At 54.9% G+C, this 16,833-nt stretch overlaps 2 protein-coding genes across 2 annotated transcripts; one reads left to right on the top strand and one right to left on the bottom strand.

The window, feature by feature from the left end:
• Positions 1-7,760: 7,760 nt before the first annotated feature.
• On the bottom strand, positions 7,761-10,696 carry K489DRAFT_390811 (cysteine proteinase; the record flags this gene model as incomplete). Its single annotated transcript, XM_033606635.1, has 4 exons — positions 7,761-8,876; positions 8,936-9,205; positions 9,265-10,107; positions 10,172-10,696. 4 exons carry the CDS (start codon positions 10,694-10,696, stop codon positions 7,761-7,763), a joined length of 2,754 nt encoding a protein of 917 aa, XP_033456105.1.
• A 3,365-nt stretch (positions 10,697-14,061) lies between these two features.
• Positions 14,062-16,317, top strand: K489DRAFT_390810 (uncharacterized protein; the record flags this gene model as incomplete). The annotated part of the gene is made up of 1 exon (XM_033606634.1): positions 14,062-16,317. The coding sequence occupies one exon, from the start codon at positions 14,062-14,064 to the stop codon at positions 16,315-16,317; it is 2,256 nt and encodes a 751-aa protein (XP_033456104.1).
• Positions 16,318-16,833: the final 516 nt, after the last annotated feature.

Here is a 16,833-nt window from a genome sequence, read left to right as displayed (position 1 = left end):
GGTGTCATCAACACCTGGTCGACTCTGACGAAAACACTGTCAGGTAACAACAGTGGTAAATTGGTTGCTGGAACCAAGAAGAGAATCTGAAACAAGATAACCAGAAGAAACAGTCAGGGGATGGCCCGGCTGAGACGAGAATGGTCCGACGTGGTTGGGAAAGCCGATTGGAACGCGCAGTATGGGTAGGCGGGCGTATTCACCGGAATATTCTGGAGATGATGTCGGATGATTCGATCGAATGTAGCAACGATCAAGGCAGTATGTCGTGAGTCGATGTTGTTGTCGAGTTGGTTGGAGGAAGGAATCGAAGAGGATGACAACATGGTGGCAGCAAGGACGACATTTGAAGGATACGGAGGACCCACCGAGGACGGAGTGTCTGAGCAGCCAGCGTTGCGACGCGATCATCGCGTACTTCTAGACGTATCAAGTACTCTCAAGTACTTGGGCGTATGAGTGATCTTTATATATCTGGGACATAACTCCGGACAGTGGAAGGGTGGGTCTGATGGTCCGCAGCCGAGCGACCATTGAAATGGATAATGATTGGAAGCTTGTGCATCAAATATTCTACCCTGATCCTTGTCAGGGCACTATTGTCAACGAACAGCATCTTTGGAAGAACGTATAATGTCGCTGGCGCTTAAAGGTTCTATCAGTGGAATCCGTTCACCAAGTACAGTAGTGTCTCGCGTGCACATGGTTGAAAGTCGGACGATGCAGGCTTGACGAGCCACAATGTCCTTCGGCCGGTCCGGCCCGCGATCGTTAGACCTATAGCGCTGCAAGTACCGAAAACTTTATCGAAACGCCCGACGCTACATTATCTGGAACGGACATAAGGCTAAATTTGTACTTGTGTAACGTCAAACTTCGTGTACACCACCACCACCTATTACGAAGACACAAGACAATCTCACGCAGGAGGAGGATTTGATTCAAGCACAGCGATTCCATGCTGGCGTCCGGATGATCAGGACACCCCCACGCCCCCATGCTTTTCCCTCCTGCTGATCACGCTCTGGATTCCTCCCCGAGCTCGGCAGTGGGCTCTCTCTCGCTTTGCTCCTGAGAAGCTGCTTTTCCAAGATACAGTCGGACCTCGGACAGTGAAACCCCTCATTCCGATCCTGTCCATACCACATGATCGGAAGCCGGGAATGGTCGGATAGACTGTATTCATCTCGGTCCTACGTGGCCATGTGCTTTGATTTACCCATGTGATGTCTTTACAATGACGAGTTATGCATAAGCAGACATCGTGTCGGCCCGAGAGTGGTTGCATGAAAGGGTGCCGGCAAAGGGACCTTTCATCTGAATCAAGCAGTCCCTCAATCAACCAGGAATCCAACATCACCCCAATCCTCTTCGCCACCATCTTTTTTGACCAGAACGTATTTGCGGAATCTCTACATGCATTCAAGGACGAATCTAGTCAGACAAAACGAATTGTCTACGTCTGTGAGGAAGTACGCTGAATGTTAAGCCCCAATTAAACCTTTTCGTCCACTGGGTAGGGTCGATCGGCTAACTCGGTACTTGGCACATTGACGCTCGGTCGGGCGCTGCCATTATCCTGGGACAAGAAGGATGTAAGATAGGAAAGTGGTCGGATGCCCGAGCGTGGCAAAGAGTATTTACTCGACTACTCAGTCCTCGTCTATCTGCCTCGTGTCTGTGTAGGGGACAGAAATGAATGGGAAAAATCTACCTGGAATGTGACAGAAAGTCGAGGTATGCGAGATCATCCTTGTCCAAATTCCAACCAACAGGAAGCCTTCGCGCAAATTCCGTACAAACGTCGATCCGCTTTTTGGGGCCATGTGTTGTGTGTGTACAGACCTGGCGTTACCCACAGTTGTACACAAACACCATCATCGTCTTTGTCGACAGCGACCACAACTCCGGTCATGTCATCGGTGCAATGGTGGAGATGGCACACCAATTTTCCAATCATTATGGAAAAACGCCATCGTACGACATTGCTGCCAGCAGTACGACTTGATGACATACATGATCAGAAAATGAGAGGCTGATCGAATGGCAACTCATCGATCACATGGCCTGCTTCAGGCATCATCGCATTTCCGACCAACAGGCAGGTCGACAGGCATCAGCAGCCAAGTCTCCACAAGGTCCAGCAGTGAGATCAGCGGTGTCCCGAATCGCAGCAGTGACATCCACTCTGACAGCAGTAGCAGTATAACCAAAATGTTCCAACAGGATAAAATGTCGTGACACTGACCAATTTCCCATCATCTTCCTCCTTGTGCTTCCCAAATATGCCCAAAATAACCATTCGCGACACCCAAGAGCACCCAACGACAAAGGAGGAACGAAGACAACAGAGGCCATCCTGGGAGGAGGAGACAAAGTCCCATATACATGATTTGCTCTTTTCTCCCTCTAGCTAGATATGTCTAGCGGGCCTCGCAAAAAATCGTATGATACGATCTCCACCGAGAGGATGAGCAGCGATGATCGAATCTCCCTCGGCCGGAAGATAATGCTAGAAAAGAAGCCCCCACATCATCTGTCAAGTCGATGTCAAGGAAAGCCAAAACTCCCGCGTTGATCTGCCGGGTCCCAGAGGGGGCCAGGACGTGAACCATCCCCCCACCGCTGAAGTCACACCCAGAAGCCGGAGAATTGCGTATTACAGGGCGGTGACCATGACAGAAGTGGCGATGGCGGCGGCCAAATGACCAACACTTGAACCCAGAAAGGTAAAATCGGCACGACATGCTGGCGACGTGGGCACTGCAACGCTGTACAGGGGTAGGGAAGGGCAAGCAAAAGCTATCCACCTCCTACTTTCCCCGGACTATTGACGCAACCTGCATGTACGGTCATCCATATGCATAGCATAGCATAGCATGACGCCGGCGTTGGTGCTGGTGCTGGTGCTGGTATGCTTTTCTTCTCGCACCGGTGTTGGTGCTGACGAGCTGTTCGGAGCATCGGCCGACCCTGCATGAGTGGGTGTGCACGCTTGGGCTCGGCTGACCGAGGGGAAAAGCCAAGTACCTAAAGGTACCAAAACAATTCTGCCGAGGAACGGGGGCAAGATGGAAAGGGATATGGGGGTTAGGCATGATTCATTCACGATGCTGACAATTTCCCGGCGCCTCGTTTTGTGCACCTCTGGTTCGCTGTCCGTCCGCCTTGTGCTGTACTGCCCAACCCAACGACCAGCTCCTTCGCGTACCCTCCTTCGGTCTTCCTCGTGTGGATAAAATTACCAATCATCTATCGTCGCGATACAATGCTCCGTCACATGGTGCACCATAGCCCTTGCCCTCTCGCTTGCCCTCTCGCTTCCCTTGTCGAAGATAACCCATGATCCATACGCTGGACCCATCCCATCTCGCACCACAAAGCATTCCCTTGCCCATAGAACTCCCCTACCCGCAACGTACATTCTTCCATTTCACAATGGAAAAATTGAAACCGTCGCCGTAAATAATCGTGAGAAGAATTTCAAGCCGCCGTCCACGCTTCTGATCTCATGCACCTAAATGAGAGATCTCGACAGCGGCATCTAGACACTGCCGATAGCAGCAGTAAAGTAGCGGCAATTAAGGCTGCACGAGATAGCAGCATCGACCCTTTTTCAACCACGACCCGCCCGCCGAGATGCACACAATCAGATTAGAACGAATCATCCGTGCGCAGCCCGATGATGGGCCAGATAGACCTCTTACGCGTTAGCTCTCGCAGACGACGCATCAAATCACACACATCGGAACACCCATTCAGATTCAAATGTTGACTTCTATGTTTGTGTTGAAATCCACAGCTAACCACCCATCATCATCTTCGAGCCGTCAGAGCGCCGCGTTATGAAAGGAGTTCGCGGAAGCGTAGATTCAGCGAGTGCAATCCTCATCTCGGAGATGATCGAATAAGCGGACACTCAAACCCAAGCGGCTACTGGAGGAGACAGAGGAGGGATGGGGAGGCTGAGCTATCTCTCCTGTATGCACGCAACATCGTAGACTCCATGTACGAAACCCTGGTAGACAGAAAACGGTACATGACAAAATATAGGTGTGTGCCTCCCAGCCACCGAATGGGACAGGAGGAAAACAGCATGGTGAATTGTAGATACTTGATGTGATGCGATGTGATGACTTTGCAGGGACAGTAGCAGCATCAGCACTGCCCAGGGGGGCGCTGATGTTGTCAACTTGGGCAGACTTAATGCGAGAAAGTAAGTGAACCAGCATGATGGTTTTCGTTACGAGGTTCTTGAATGTGAGGCCAGGTTTAACTCGCATGGTGACACGATTGTGTGTTCGCAGATTCCAGGTATACGACAAAACCTTCGACGGCGTGTTGGCTCAATCGCTGCTCCATGGTGGAACATGAAAACCCTCTCTACCCAATCCTTAAGGAAAGGTAGAGAGAAAGCGCAGGAGAGAGGGATGGGGGTTATTGCCACGCGAACCACAAGTAAGCGCCTGAATTCAGAGAAAACCCTGGAATCGACTCCGATGATGCCCTCGAGTACCTTTTCATTCCTCTCACCGGTCAACGACGATCCTGGGTTGTCCAAAGCCTCCTTGTTACATTCCCAGGCTCTCTGGGCAACACCGGTAGGAGTCTGATGAGATTCATAGCTGGGTGGGTGGATTTCCTCTCATCCGATTGGCGTCGAGGTGGACTTCTTGTTCGATTGGCTGCCACGCGCGTACCTCGGGGCGTGTGACGCGAAGGAGCGATTGGATGGGTCTGCGTGGACGATAGGCACGAGCAAGACAAGAGGCCGCCGCTCTTTGCCCGGTGTCGTCAGTGCCCGTGGTGTGACTTTGAGAGAATTGACGATCACAGGCTGTTGGGGTCGTACGAGTGGTTGCTGATTTGTTGTGGATATGGTCCTGTGATGAGCTTCCATGATCGCTCATTTCGCTGTTCATGATCGCTTGCCTGTCCCCCGGACGTTATACTCATTTCGAAGGTGGTAGGTGACTTTGAAGAGATTATCATTCCCGTTACCAAGATCATCCTGGTTGCCCTGAGCGTATTGGAGGTGGTGGTGGTGGTGGTGGTTGTTCAGCAATTCAGATTTCATGGCCATGCTGCTCGCCTTCATTCGTCCTCAGCACTCTGAGATCCTCATCTAACGTCTCGGTATCGCTCGCTCGCTTGCCCCCGGACGGTATGCTCATTTCGAAAGAGGGAGATGTGACCATGGAAATTGTCTTCATGGTCATCCTGGGCGGCTTGAGTGTATCAACGTAGCAACCCAAACTCAACACCAAACTACCCGCCTAGTCCGCTCGCTGCCCTGAGTTTGGCTCTGTGATCCTCATCTCGCCATCTCGAATTAGCTCCCTCCATCGGCACTACCCTGTGATGATTCCAGTTTTAACGTCCAACCCTTCACACCACACCATTCTTCTCAAGCGCCTCCAGCCTCCTTCTCTCTCCCAATCAATCAGGCACCGCCGCCCTTCCTCGCTGCCCATTCACGACAACGCCCCAGCCAGCCTCCACCGACCCAGCTTCTTGCCGCCCAAACCCTCCCTCCCTCACTGCCTCCCATATATCTTCACATCACGCATCACGCCTCCCTGCCTGCCTGCCTACCTATATTCCACCCCGTGATCAAAAGACGCACGAATGAGGACCCCTCCCACGCCACGCCTCGTTCGCGAAACAACGCTCAGCAAAGGCAGAGGAAGGGAAGGGGAGAGGGATCGACCCCCACGCATTTTGCAAAGCCCTGACTCAGTCTTCCTTTGCAGCACAGCACATTGTACCACGTGCCGGGCTTGAACAGCCGTGCCTTGCGTCATGGTCCGTCTGCTGCGATTGCCCAACTCAGGTCCTCATCCGCGCGTACAAGGGGAGGGAACAGGGAGGCAGCTGAGTCCCTCTCCCCCCGGTCCTGCTCTTTCCCACGGGGAAGCTCAAAGTCGGTGTCAAGCTGCAAGGTGAAGCCCGTTGTGTTGCGTCGAGAAGAAAGAGGGAGAGAGAGGGAGGAAGAGAGTCAACCCTAGCACGCTCTCTGTCTGTCTCGTTCATCACCCCCTTTTCGTCCTCCATTTCGAAAACCCTAGAGCTGTGAATCCGGACGCAATACGCCGTTCGGTGCAGACGACTAGATCTGTGAGACGGGCACTTCTTTTTCTTTTTGTAAGACGGGACAGCTAGATCTGTTAGACAGGACAACTGGATCTGTTCAACGGACAGATACGTATATATATGTATGCCCTTGCGACAGGTAGGTCAGGCAGGTCAGGTAGGTAGCAAGACAACCAACAAAAGGGGAACCTGAGGAACGATCTCGCAGAAAGCCGCGCGATAGAAAAAAACACCCGGAAAACCGCAGAGACGCCCATGCCAGACACGAGAGCCCCTGACTGCGCGGTTTTCTTCGTGGTGATGTAGAAGAAGAAAACAGCCATTCGTTTCGTTTCGGTCCGTTTCGTTTCGGTCCGTTTCGTTTCGGTTTGTTTCGTTTCGTTTAGATCGTTTCGTTTCCGTCTGATCGTTTCGGTCCGTTTCGGTCCGTTTCGTTCTGGTCGTTCTGGTTGTTCTATCCTTTGTAATCCCCTCCCTCAACACTCAACACTGAACACTCGACGGTAGAGAAACCCCGTAGGATACAAGGGGCGGAATGTAGGAAAATTACCGGAATAGGAATACCTTCGGAACGGGAATATCACAGGACAGGAACGGATATGGTAGAGGTATGGTAGAAGTATGGTAGAGGTGAGATATGGGCATGAGTCTGGGTATGAGCCTGGCTATGAGTATAGGTAGGGGTATGGGTATAGGTAGAGGAATGAGAGAGCTGAGGTGAGGTGAGGCCATAGCAGACGGAGACCCCCCGGTCGAGAATTCCCTTTCGCGCCGAGATTTCCCCGCGCGCGCGCGCGAGAGAGAGAGTTCTCTTCTTGCTCTTCTTGCTTTTTAGGGTAGGAGATACCCCCGGGACCTTTACTGTTTCGGGGATGGGATGATGGATAAAACACGGAGAGGAAAGGGGAGGAGAGGAAGGAAAGTTTTGGAGTTGGGCAAGAGGGTGGTTTTTCTCTTGATATAGTTGGGGAATTTTTGTAGGGAGAGAAAGAGAGAGAGAGGGAGAGCTTTCCGAGGAAGAGAGAGGCAGAGAGGCAGAGAAAAATAGACACAGAGAGAAAGAGGGTAGGAGACCATAGTTTTATTTATTCAGGGGGGAGCGGCGGCGACGGCGACGATCCTCCCCGTCTCTAATCTACGTATGATTCCCTACAGAGAGAGAGAGAGGCGACACGAGACATCGGGGGGGAGGATGGCCTATGGTCAACATCCACGAGGAGCTCGTCGAGGGGAGAAACCGCCGGGGGGAGAGGGGGGGCCGGAGACTGACTCTTCTTTTCTATGTCTCTTCCACATGGTTTCCCCTGTCATCATCGTGTGTCCGTTTCCTGCTTCGCCTGGCGGTGAGGGTCTCCCTCCCGTGCCGACGGTTCCTTCGACCTCGAGGTGTGATGTTTTGCGTGGGTTTGGAGGAGGGCGCGGCGCTTCGGGGGCGAGGTGTGTCCGATTCGCAGGACGGACGGATGGATGGATAGAGGGGGGAAGGGAGGGGTCGTTGCGTCGCGGCGTGCAGCGCGAGTGTGATCGGAAAGGAGGACAGACAGGCTACAACGCTCGCCGGCCGTGCCGGGTTCGTCCATGCAGGCGTTTCTCCCGACGGTCGCCGTGGTCGTGGTGGTCTTTCATGAGATGAGGCAGGCCCGCTTACTTCAACCGGAAGCCTTCACTCAGGAGTGGATGCGTTCGTAGAGGAGGATGTAGGCGACCTTGTTGTCACGGACGTTCTCCTTCCGCATGTTGTTCGACGACGAGGATGCAGAGGTTGGGTTGTTGGTGGAAGTGATGTTGTTCGCGCTGGACCCGCCGTGGCTGTTGCTGCTGGTGTGGTTCGTGCCGTTGACCTCCGACCACGGCCGTGATTCGTCGTGGGCGTCAGCATCGTCATCGGGGTCGTCGTCGAGACCCTGGTAAGGGTTGCGTAGCTTGGGGGGCAGGTCCGCCTGGTCGGCTTGGGATTTCTGCTGGTCTGCGAGAGCTTTGGCAAGGACTTTGGGATCCTCTTCGGCGCCGGCCTGGGCGACGTCACTGGGCCGCACGCGGCGGATGTAGGTATCGTCCATGCGGACCCATTCGCGACCGTCCTGACGAAGGACGTCAACGGTGTAGTGTCCACCTGCGGCGGATTTCCCGTGGTGGTAGACGACTCCATTCAGGCGGTAGCGAGGAAGACCCCCTTTGGCGGAGAGGCTCTTGCGTTCGGCGGGCGCAAAGACCTCCTTTGGAATCTCCAGCTCGAGGGGGTAGCCAACCTTCTTCCAGATCTTCTGGGTGCCAGTGAGGTTGTTGTCGTATTGGAAACGTTTGAGGTGGAGAATGAGGACGGGCGGGAGATCGTGAATGAAGACTTGCTTTTTGGCTGTGTTGGTACGACCTCCGAACTGACCGTCCAACGATTCTATGCGGGTCAAACCCTTCAGTGCGTCGACGATGTTGTTGACATCCGGAGCGCCGATATCGAGCTGTAAGGGTTTGAACGGTTCATAGACTGCCGATGTCTGCAAGCCCGGTACACGGAGCTCAGAGCGAAGGTGGCCGCCGAAGATCTTCGTGATCGGTGACGGCGCCTCTTCTTGACCGGCGGTGCGCGTCAAAGCCGCCTTCTGTTTGGGACCGACCTCCTGCCATCCATCGGCAGTAGGCGGGACCTGTTCAGTGCTCGACGGCGCGGTGCCGTTGGTGACAGGCACTGGGTTAGATTGTCCCTGCATGACATGTGCGCATTCGTCATGTAATCCTTCCAACAAGAACCCCAAAAACTCTTCAGCATCTTGCTGATGTCCTCTCTGTTTCATGGTGGTTAGCGTAATGACCAGTTGATTGTCGATCCCAAGGTACAACATACCCTCATGCCCGCAAATCGTGGAAGACTCCGAATCACATCATAAACATACTCCGGCGTGACTGGATCGCCGTATACCTCGAGCTGATCTTGCTTGAGCATTCCCCGAAGAACATTCACCGACTCCGCGCTCGCCAAAACATTAAACTCCCTCATGAACATGATCATCGCGTCGACCAAGGGTGTCTCGCTCTTGAGGGAGTGGACAGTCCGTTGACGAACCTGGTCTAGAAAGCTGTAAAAGGGGACGCAAAAGACAAGAAGTTGAAGAATCTATGGAAGTGGTGGTCAGCATGATGCGTCAGTCGCGAGAGGATCCCCGAGGCACTCACGGAATTCATATAACACATGTTGCCCGTGTTCACCAGTCCACGAGGTTCCAAGAAGGAAAGTTTGGCATCGTCGCGTACACTGTACTGCTTCAACGCCTCGGCCAGTGAAGCACTCTTGGACGCGGCGAGTCCATTCGGGAGAGCATTGCCGTTGATCGCAGCCCCAGCCGCAGACGGCGGAGCATTGCGACGGACCAGATCAGCCCAAGACTTGGCGACAGGGGCGGCTGCAGGTGGTGGGATTGACGAAGCTTGTGACGCGGTATCGGCTGAGACGGTCTCTTCAACGGGGCTTCCGGTGACCTCCTGCTGAGCCTTTGACACACTCCCATCACTCTGGCCGACTTGCTCTTGCTTTGAAGCGGGCGATGGTGAGGCGGGCTTGGCCCGGGAAAGATTAGGAAGGTTCGGGACAGCAATGGCGCTGCGGGTGGTGTTGCGCCGAGGTTGTTGCGGTACCGAGGCTGCCGGCTTCGGCGATGCAGCGGCAGTGGATTGCGATGGTGCCGTGGGCACCGAGATTGTTGCGTACTCAACCTCGGAAGGAGCGTGCGAGGTGGCGGGTGTTTCGGGCTCGGACGGGGCAGCCAGGGTGGAAGACTCAGAGTGAGGTTCCTCGATGGATTGTGTCGGAGTGGGGAAATTGGCTGTTATTTCAGCGACAGACGTCGACGTCACCACCTGCTGGACTCCATCGGATGAACTCTCGGGTTCGGCGGTGGTGTTCTCCGGGATGGCCAGAGCAGCTTGAGGCGTTCGGCGAGAGCGCCGTCGGCGCCGGCGTGGAGCGGACGCCTTGGGGAACGTGGCTTGATCCTCACCTGGCGGGAAATACCAGGGTAGCTGTTCTACGTTAGTGCTATGCTCCTCTCGGCAATGCTGCCGAATTACCGTCGTTCCGACTTACAGGTCCTGTGTACTCCCGGGATGGAGTGTGCTTTGAAGGCTCAAATTGAGCTTTGTTGGCGGAATCGGTCTTGGGCTTGACGGTCGGCTGTTCTTGCTCGATGAGCTGAGCGGCTGGCGTGAACGGTGTCGATGTGGCAGGGTGAGGGATGGGCTGTGACGAGTAATGCATGTATTGAGCAGCGGGGCGAGGCGATTGGGTATTCTGAGGCGAGATGTGCGGCATGGTAGGAGGCCGATGCGGCGAGTGGACCATCATTGGCGAGCGTGGTGGGTATTGGGACATTTGCATCTGCTGTGGCATGTACTGCGGCTGTTGGTATTGCTGCGGGTGCCATCGCGGTTGAGGTGCGTACGGATTATGCGGCGAGTAATATGGTTGGTGATAGTTCATATATGGCTGCTGGTGGATGGGAGACTGCGGCGCGGGGGCGTAGGAGTGGTAGTCTCGGCGTGGATGGCCGTGGTGAGAGACGGGAGAGTGGACATGTTGTTGGCCGGGCGGGCCACCTTGCATGTGGTTCATCTTGAGCGCGCGGGCAGCTCCTCCGCGTGATGAGCGGAGGACAGCGGCGGCGGCGGCGAGATCGCGTCGACCGCGACTGCCGTCCGATCAGGTCGCGTGATGGTGTTCAGCCGGATGAAGCTGTTGATGGCATTGAAGCCGGAGGCGAGGTGTTGGCGATGGCGGAGCGGAGTGGAGTGGAGGATCGTGTGCGCCACGAGGACGGCGAGAGGATGGAAGGATGATGTCGTGCAGATGTGTGTGGGTTATGTTGCGATACCCCAGAGCCGATCCTCCTCCAATGTGCCGTGAGGACGAGAGGATTTATGACAAAGCGTGGCTGGAACCCTCCCAGCTCTTGCAGGCGACCGGACGTTTTCCCCGTAGGAAATTAGATGGTGGTGGTGATCGCTGTGGTGACGGTGGACTGGACTGCGGGTCTGCTGTGTCCAGTCGTCAAGGGAGGAGATATGTCTCACGGTGAGGGAGGAGAGGAAAAGACAGAGCACACGAGTGGTGATGTTGTCGCCAATTCCAGCGCAGCACAGCAGCCGTGGTGGTAGTGGTAGCGGTAGTGGTGGTGGTGGTGGTAGTAGTATGTAGTACTGTATATAGTATGGAGAGTACCGCAGATCAGAAGGCGAGAGAGAGAGACACACACACACACACGTACGTTCCGCCGCCGCCGACTCCGCCGTAGAATGATCGAAGCAACGGGTCTCGTCGTCAGTCAAGCATCAGTCATCAGTCAGCAATCAGTCATCAGTCAGTCAGCCAGCTCCTCATAACAGCAACAGCAGTAGAGAGAGAGCAGAGCAGGCCGGCCGTCGGGCGCGGAGGAGGAGGCGAGCAAACTCTTGGCGGCAACCCTAAATTCCCCCCCCCGGATCAAGTCCACCACCATCCCCATCACCACGAGTTTAATGACTAACCACAATCATGCTTCCTCTTGATGTCGATGTTTATGACTAATCACGATCATGGTTCCGTCTTCAGCTTGTCTTCAAGATGTTATGCTGGCTATGGTACGGCACCATCAGGGAGAGGCGTGTCATGACCTGCAGCCAGGAGGAATGATGGCATATCCTCATGATACATGACACACGATATATGAATCCCTTCACAGAGCCATGAATAGCCCAGGCGTCGCATCTTCTGCACCAATACATACCGTGGCATCTAAGTACATATCTACGATAGGTAGGAATGTGTGTCCCTTGACCTCGGGTTGGGTTGAACGAGGCGTGAGAGAATGCCCAGGTGGACGGAGGCGGGGAGCGGGAGCATTCGGGTCCGCCAACATCGGGTTCACTCTCATCAGCATTCCGCTCTGGAGCACGGTAATAATAAACCTGGTCACATTTCATCAAACGCTGGATGCGGGTGGTGGAACGGCCTGCTTACCTGGGGACTTATTCACATACACGTGTGCAGTCCGCGTACGTCGGGAACACCCTGCTCATTGTCACCAATTATACATACCAGAGAAGGGAGACTTACTTTGCAGACAATTCCCTACCGGTCTCCGCTGTCTCGTCAACTCATCGCAGCGTACTACAGTCCCCGGAACGTACGGTGGACTTGGGAATCCAGACCACCAGCCTCACCTAAACGGCTCCTCGAGATGCACGTCCTTCCTGGCCCGCGATGATCGAAATGTGCACATGTTTCCTCTTCGTGATAGCTGACGTGTCGTCCCTCTTGTCATACTGCAGACGAGTCTCTGTCCGGGACAGGGGAGGGGCCTGCTCAACCTCACGTGGTGGTGAGTCTTTTTCCGATCAGCTACTGGTAGTCTCCATGGCTCTTGTTATGTTTAGGGTTCGTAGACTATTAGAACGATCCATCTCTCTTTCAAGCATGCCTTTCTCAAAATAGTCAAGTCCGCGAGCGAGATGCGATAGGCGTTGAAGTGTTTGTCGCTAGACCAATATCATTGTTGCACATGCGTTTATTCCACGTCGGAGGATATATTGTGAGGGTGATCGTGCCGCCGGATGAGGCTTGACCTCTGTAGGCTTCTGCGTGGTATCCGCTCTGCTACTACAGGAAAGCACTCAACCAACTTGTGCATTCGAAGACAGACATGAGAAGAAGCACGAGGACTATGGCTCGTGGCTGAAGCGAGGTTCATGATGTGTGCGGACGAAGTAGATTGCTTCCTGCACGTCAAACTGAAATGGGTAATGTGGAAATCTCGACTGCAGTATGGATGAGACAGCGTGGGTGAGAGAAAGCATGTGGCCTGTCCCGTTGATTATTGCATATTGTTCTGGCACCGGAGATTGATGATTAATGATGATTAATGATAATTCCAAGGTTGACCGCAGCTGACGATGATGGTCGGAAGTGTCTCAATCGAACAGGGACGGAATACGCAGAGAAGAAGAGAATGCCATAGCCAATCTCACGAATACCCGGCGCAGTTCCAGCGATACGCCCGGATGGCTCCTCGGGTTTGGACGATGATAACAATTACGGGACAGACTTGCATGTTCGCCAAAGCAAAACTGTGCCATGATAAATCGTCGAGTGCCATCCAACTACCCGCACCCGCCGGCCGGCCGGGAGGAAGCGAGCGACGTCGAGAAAGACACACTACATTACTTACTGCTGTTACTACTACATACTACATACCACTACGACTGACCTCCACGACCAACATTCCATCGTACTGTACTCGCTTCTGAACTGTCCACACTCTGCAAAACTCCCGGCCTTTACACGCGCCGTCCACTGGTTGCGACGTACAAACACCTAGGGCTCCACCTCTCCTCTCTGGTGAAAGGGACTCTGGACCTCCTTCGTTCAGCCGTCAGCGAGTCTGGCTGGGATTTCTCCTTCCCTTCCGCCTTCCTCCTCCTCCGCCTGTACCATCATCAACCTCCGTCTTTCCACCCACAGCGCGACTTCCTTCTGTCGCCGACCCCCCTTCACATCTTGAGAACATATCGGAAGGAACGGGACTGCAGTATACTCGGTCGCTTGCAAGCGCAGAGACCGTGACTTCTCCACCTCGACTGCACGCGCCGCGGCCTCGCTCACGCGACCGACCAACTCTCGCCGTCCCTTCTCACGTCGACGCATTTCCACCACAGCGATAGCGTATTCTGTCGGACGCGCTCGCCATTTAATTGCAAGTCATATATACCATCCGAGAGGTCTGTCGCTGTCGGCGCTTATTCATACCAACTACGCCGCAAAGACCCCCCTGCCCGACACGAGGTCTTCTCGACAATCCGTGATCATCATCACTTGTAAAATATTGGAACCACATATCGGATACATACATCACGTCGCCAATGACTGCAGTGGCCCCTCTGTTGAGCACCTACCATTCAAACAAATGGACGTCTAACGGCAACGAGATGGATCAGCCGTCGAGCATGTTCGCTCCCGGACCTCGCAAGACTGCTCAGCGTCAGAATTCCTCCTCTTCCATTGCATCCGCCGCCTCGTCCACATCGACCATCATCGCACCTCCATCACAGACCAACGGGAGCGCCGTTGCCGCTTCGGGTGACGCAAACAACTGGGCGACTCGGAAAAAGCCGACGCGTGGTTTATGGCCTCCCAGTAAAGCCGAACCTGCCACTGGCCTTTCCACCGCGAGACCTCAAACGATGAGTTCTCTAACATCTGGTCCTACAGCATCATCCGCCATCTCCGCCCTACACGCACCGCTACTCCCTTCACAACAAATGACAAATGGCACTGCCATGCAAAATAATTCCGTCCTGCGCGACCGGCAGAACTTCAACGGCGCTGTCATCCTCCAACTGCTGCCGATGAACTCGACTTTCGAACCGAAGCGCATCACCATCCCTTGCCATCCTGATGTCGTTCGAATAGGAAGACAGACCAACCAAAAGACGGTACCGACACCACACAACGGCTACTTCGACTCCAAAGTGTTATCACGTTCGCATGCCGAAGTCTATGCGGACCACAACGGGCGAATTTACATTCGCGACGTCAAATCGAGTAACGGTACCTTTGTCAACGGAATGCGTCTGAGTCAGGAAAACAAAGAATCCGAGCCGAGAGAACTCCGAGAGCATGATGTGCTAGAATTGGGCATCGACATCGTGTCTGAAGATCAAAAGACCGTCGTGCATCACAAGGTTGCTGCCAAGGTTGAACATGCGGGCATATATCAACCTGGGAGTGACTCGGTCAATTTCGGCGATTTGGACTCCGGGGCGGGCGCCCTTCCTCTGGGAGGCCCGCAGATGTTGAAACGCGCTGGGAGCCAAGGTTCCATCAATAACGGGCGTATGAATGGCGCTGCTGGACCTCCAGCTGGGATGGTGGTCATGCAACAGTCGCAATTACCGAAATGGCTGAGTCCCATCACTACGGAACACATTGCAAGGAAGATCACCACCGAACAGAAAATGATCGAGCAGCAGTCTGCAGATCTTCGAAGGGCGAGAGAGTTGATCGAAAAGATTCTTGGCGGCAAGGTGGACCCATCAGCCAAGGCCGTCAAGGGAGGTTCCGAGAAATCGAAATCATCTCCCTCCAAAGGACGGCTCGACGTGAGATCACATTTCTCGGAACCGCCCGTGCCGCCACCACAGGCACCACTCCCCGAGAAACCCGATGTGGCTCGAGCTCTGGCAGACCCGGTCATCCAGCCGCTATTGCGAAGGGCTGACACTGCGAAAACCTCACCGATCAACGGTTCGATGATCAGAAATGATCACTCCAGCGACATTATCCGCCTGTGCGAAGAGCTGAAACTGGCCAAGGGCGAACTCACAACCCAGAGCAAGCGCATGAAGAATCTCGAATCCGAGCTTGCTCAAGAGCGAACCGCCCGGGAAAGTGCCGAGGAGCGCGCCGAACGACTCGAAAGGGCGGATCGTCGCGACTCACCTACCAACAGCAGCCATCCCGAAAACCAAAACGAGACCGCCTCCTCCGCCAGCAGCACGTCCTACGACGAAGCGGTCGCCCTGCGTGGGGAACTCGAGCGCGTGCAAGCCACCGTCGACGAGATGAAGTCGCAGATGGAAGCCTACCGCCGTCGCGCCGAAGGCGCCGAACACGACCGCGATGAAGCCCGACAGTCGCTCGCCGAGCTCATCGAGCAAAAACGCCAGGAGAACGCCGAACTGGCGCATCTCTCCACCGGCTCACGTCCCTCGTCCTCGAGCTCCAACTCGGAGCACGCAGGTTCCATCCACCTCAACGGCCGCGCCTCCTCCTCCTCCTCGTCCTCCCCATCTTCCTCGCAGGGCAAATCCCGCGCCCTCTCCCTCGAGTCCTCGACCACCTACAGCGACGAGACCGCCGCGACATCCCTCTTCTCCTCGACGTCATCCCACCCGGCCACCGCCTCCGCCCTCCTCTCCCGCGCCGGCATCGACCACTCCGGCCAGCCCATCACCGCCGAGCAAGCCCGGCTCCTGGCGAAATTCCTCGCCCAGGAGTTCCTCCTGCAACACCCCGATGACGAGAAGGATGCTGCCGCGGCCCTCGCTCTCCTGACCGCCTCGACCGCTTCGGCGCGTCCCGAGGGTTCGCCCTCCGCTTTGGTGTATTATGGTGTCCCGTTTGGAAGTTTTGCCGCCGTCGTCCTCTTTGGCTGTGTCGCGATGGGCTGGGTCAATGGATGGGCCAAGGTCGAGCGATGAATGTGCTTTTTTTTCCGGGAGGCCAGCAGTCGAAGTTCGATCCCATCAGGGAATCTCGAATGGGGGTAATTCGAAAGGAAATGCGAAAAAACCTTCTTTCCTGAGAAACAGAGGATGCCGCCGTGTCTCGAGTTCAAGCATGGGAAAATCTCATGTCGGCACGCGGTCGCAGGTCGGCCGGAGGTGTGAGAACTTCCCCTAGCGTCCCTATCTGCATCGACGGTTTCGGCGCCTTGGATGGGAGCATGGGAAGTGACACTTGCCACACCCACAAGGAACAGCCCCTTTCCTCCCCTCGACAGCGCCGCTGGGACACCGCCTCACAAGACAAGACAAGACGTCGTCTCCGTGCCCTCCTCTTGAGTTTCTCGTCCTCTCACCTCTGGAAAGCTTTCCAAACGAGAGAACGCCCCCGACGTGAAAGAACCCGAAAGCGGCGCTTTTCCTCAACCGCAGGTGATCAAGAGGGTGGAATCCTTGGCCCGAACGGCCCGGGGCAGCTTTCCAAATCGCGTT

Source organism: Dissoconium aciculare (genome assembly GCF_010015565.1).
Source record: "Dissoconium aciculare CBS 342.82 unplaced genomic scaffold K489scaffold_14, whole genome shotgun sequence".
Classification (NCBI taxonomy): Eukaryota; Fungi; Ascomycota; class Dothideomycetes; order Mycosphaerellales; family Dissoconiaceae; genus Dissoconium; species Dissoconium aciculare.
This window is presented reverse-complemented; position numbering and strand designations above follow the sequence as displayed.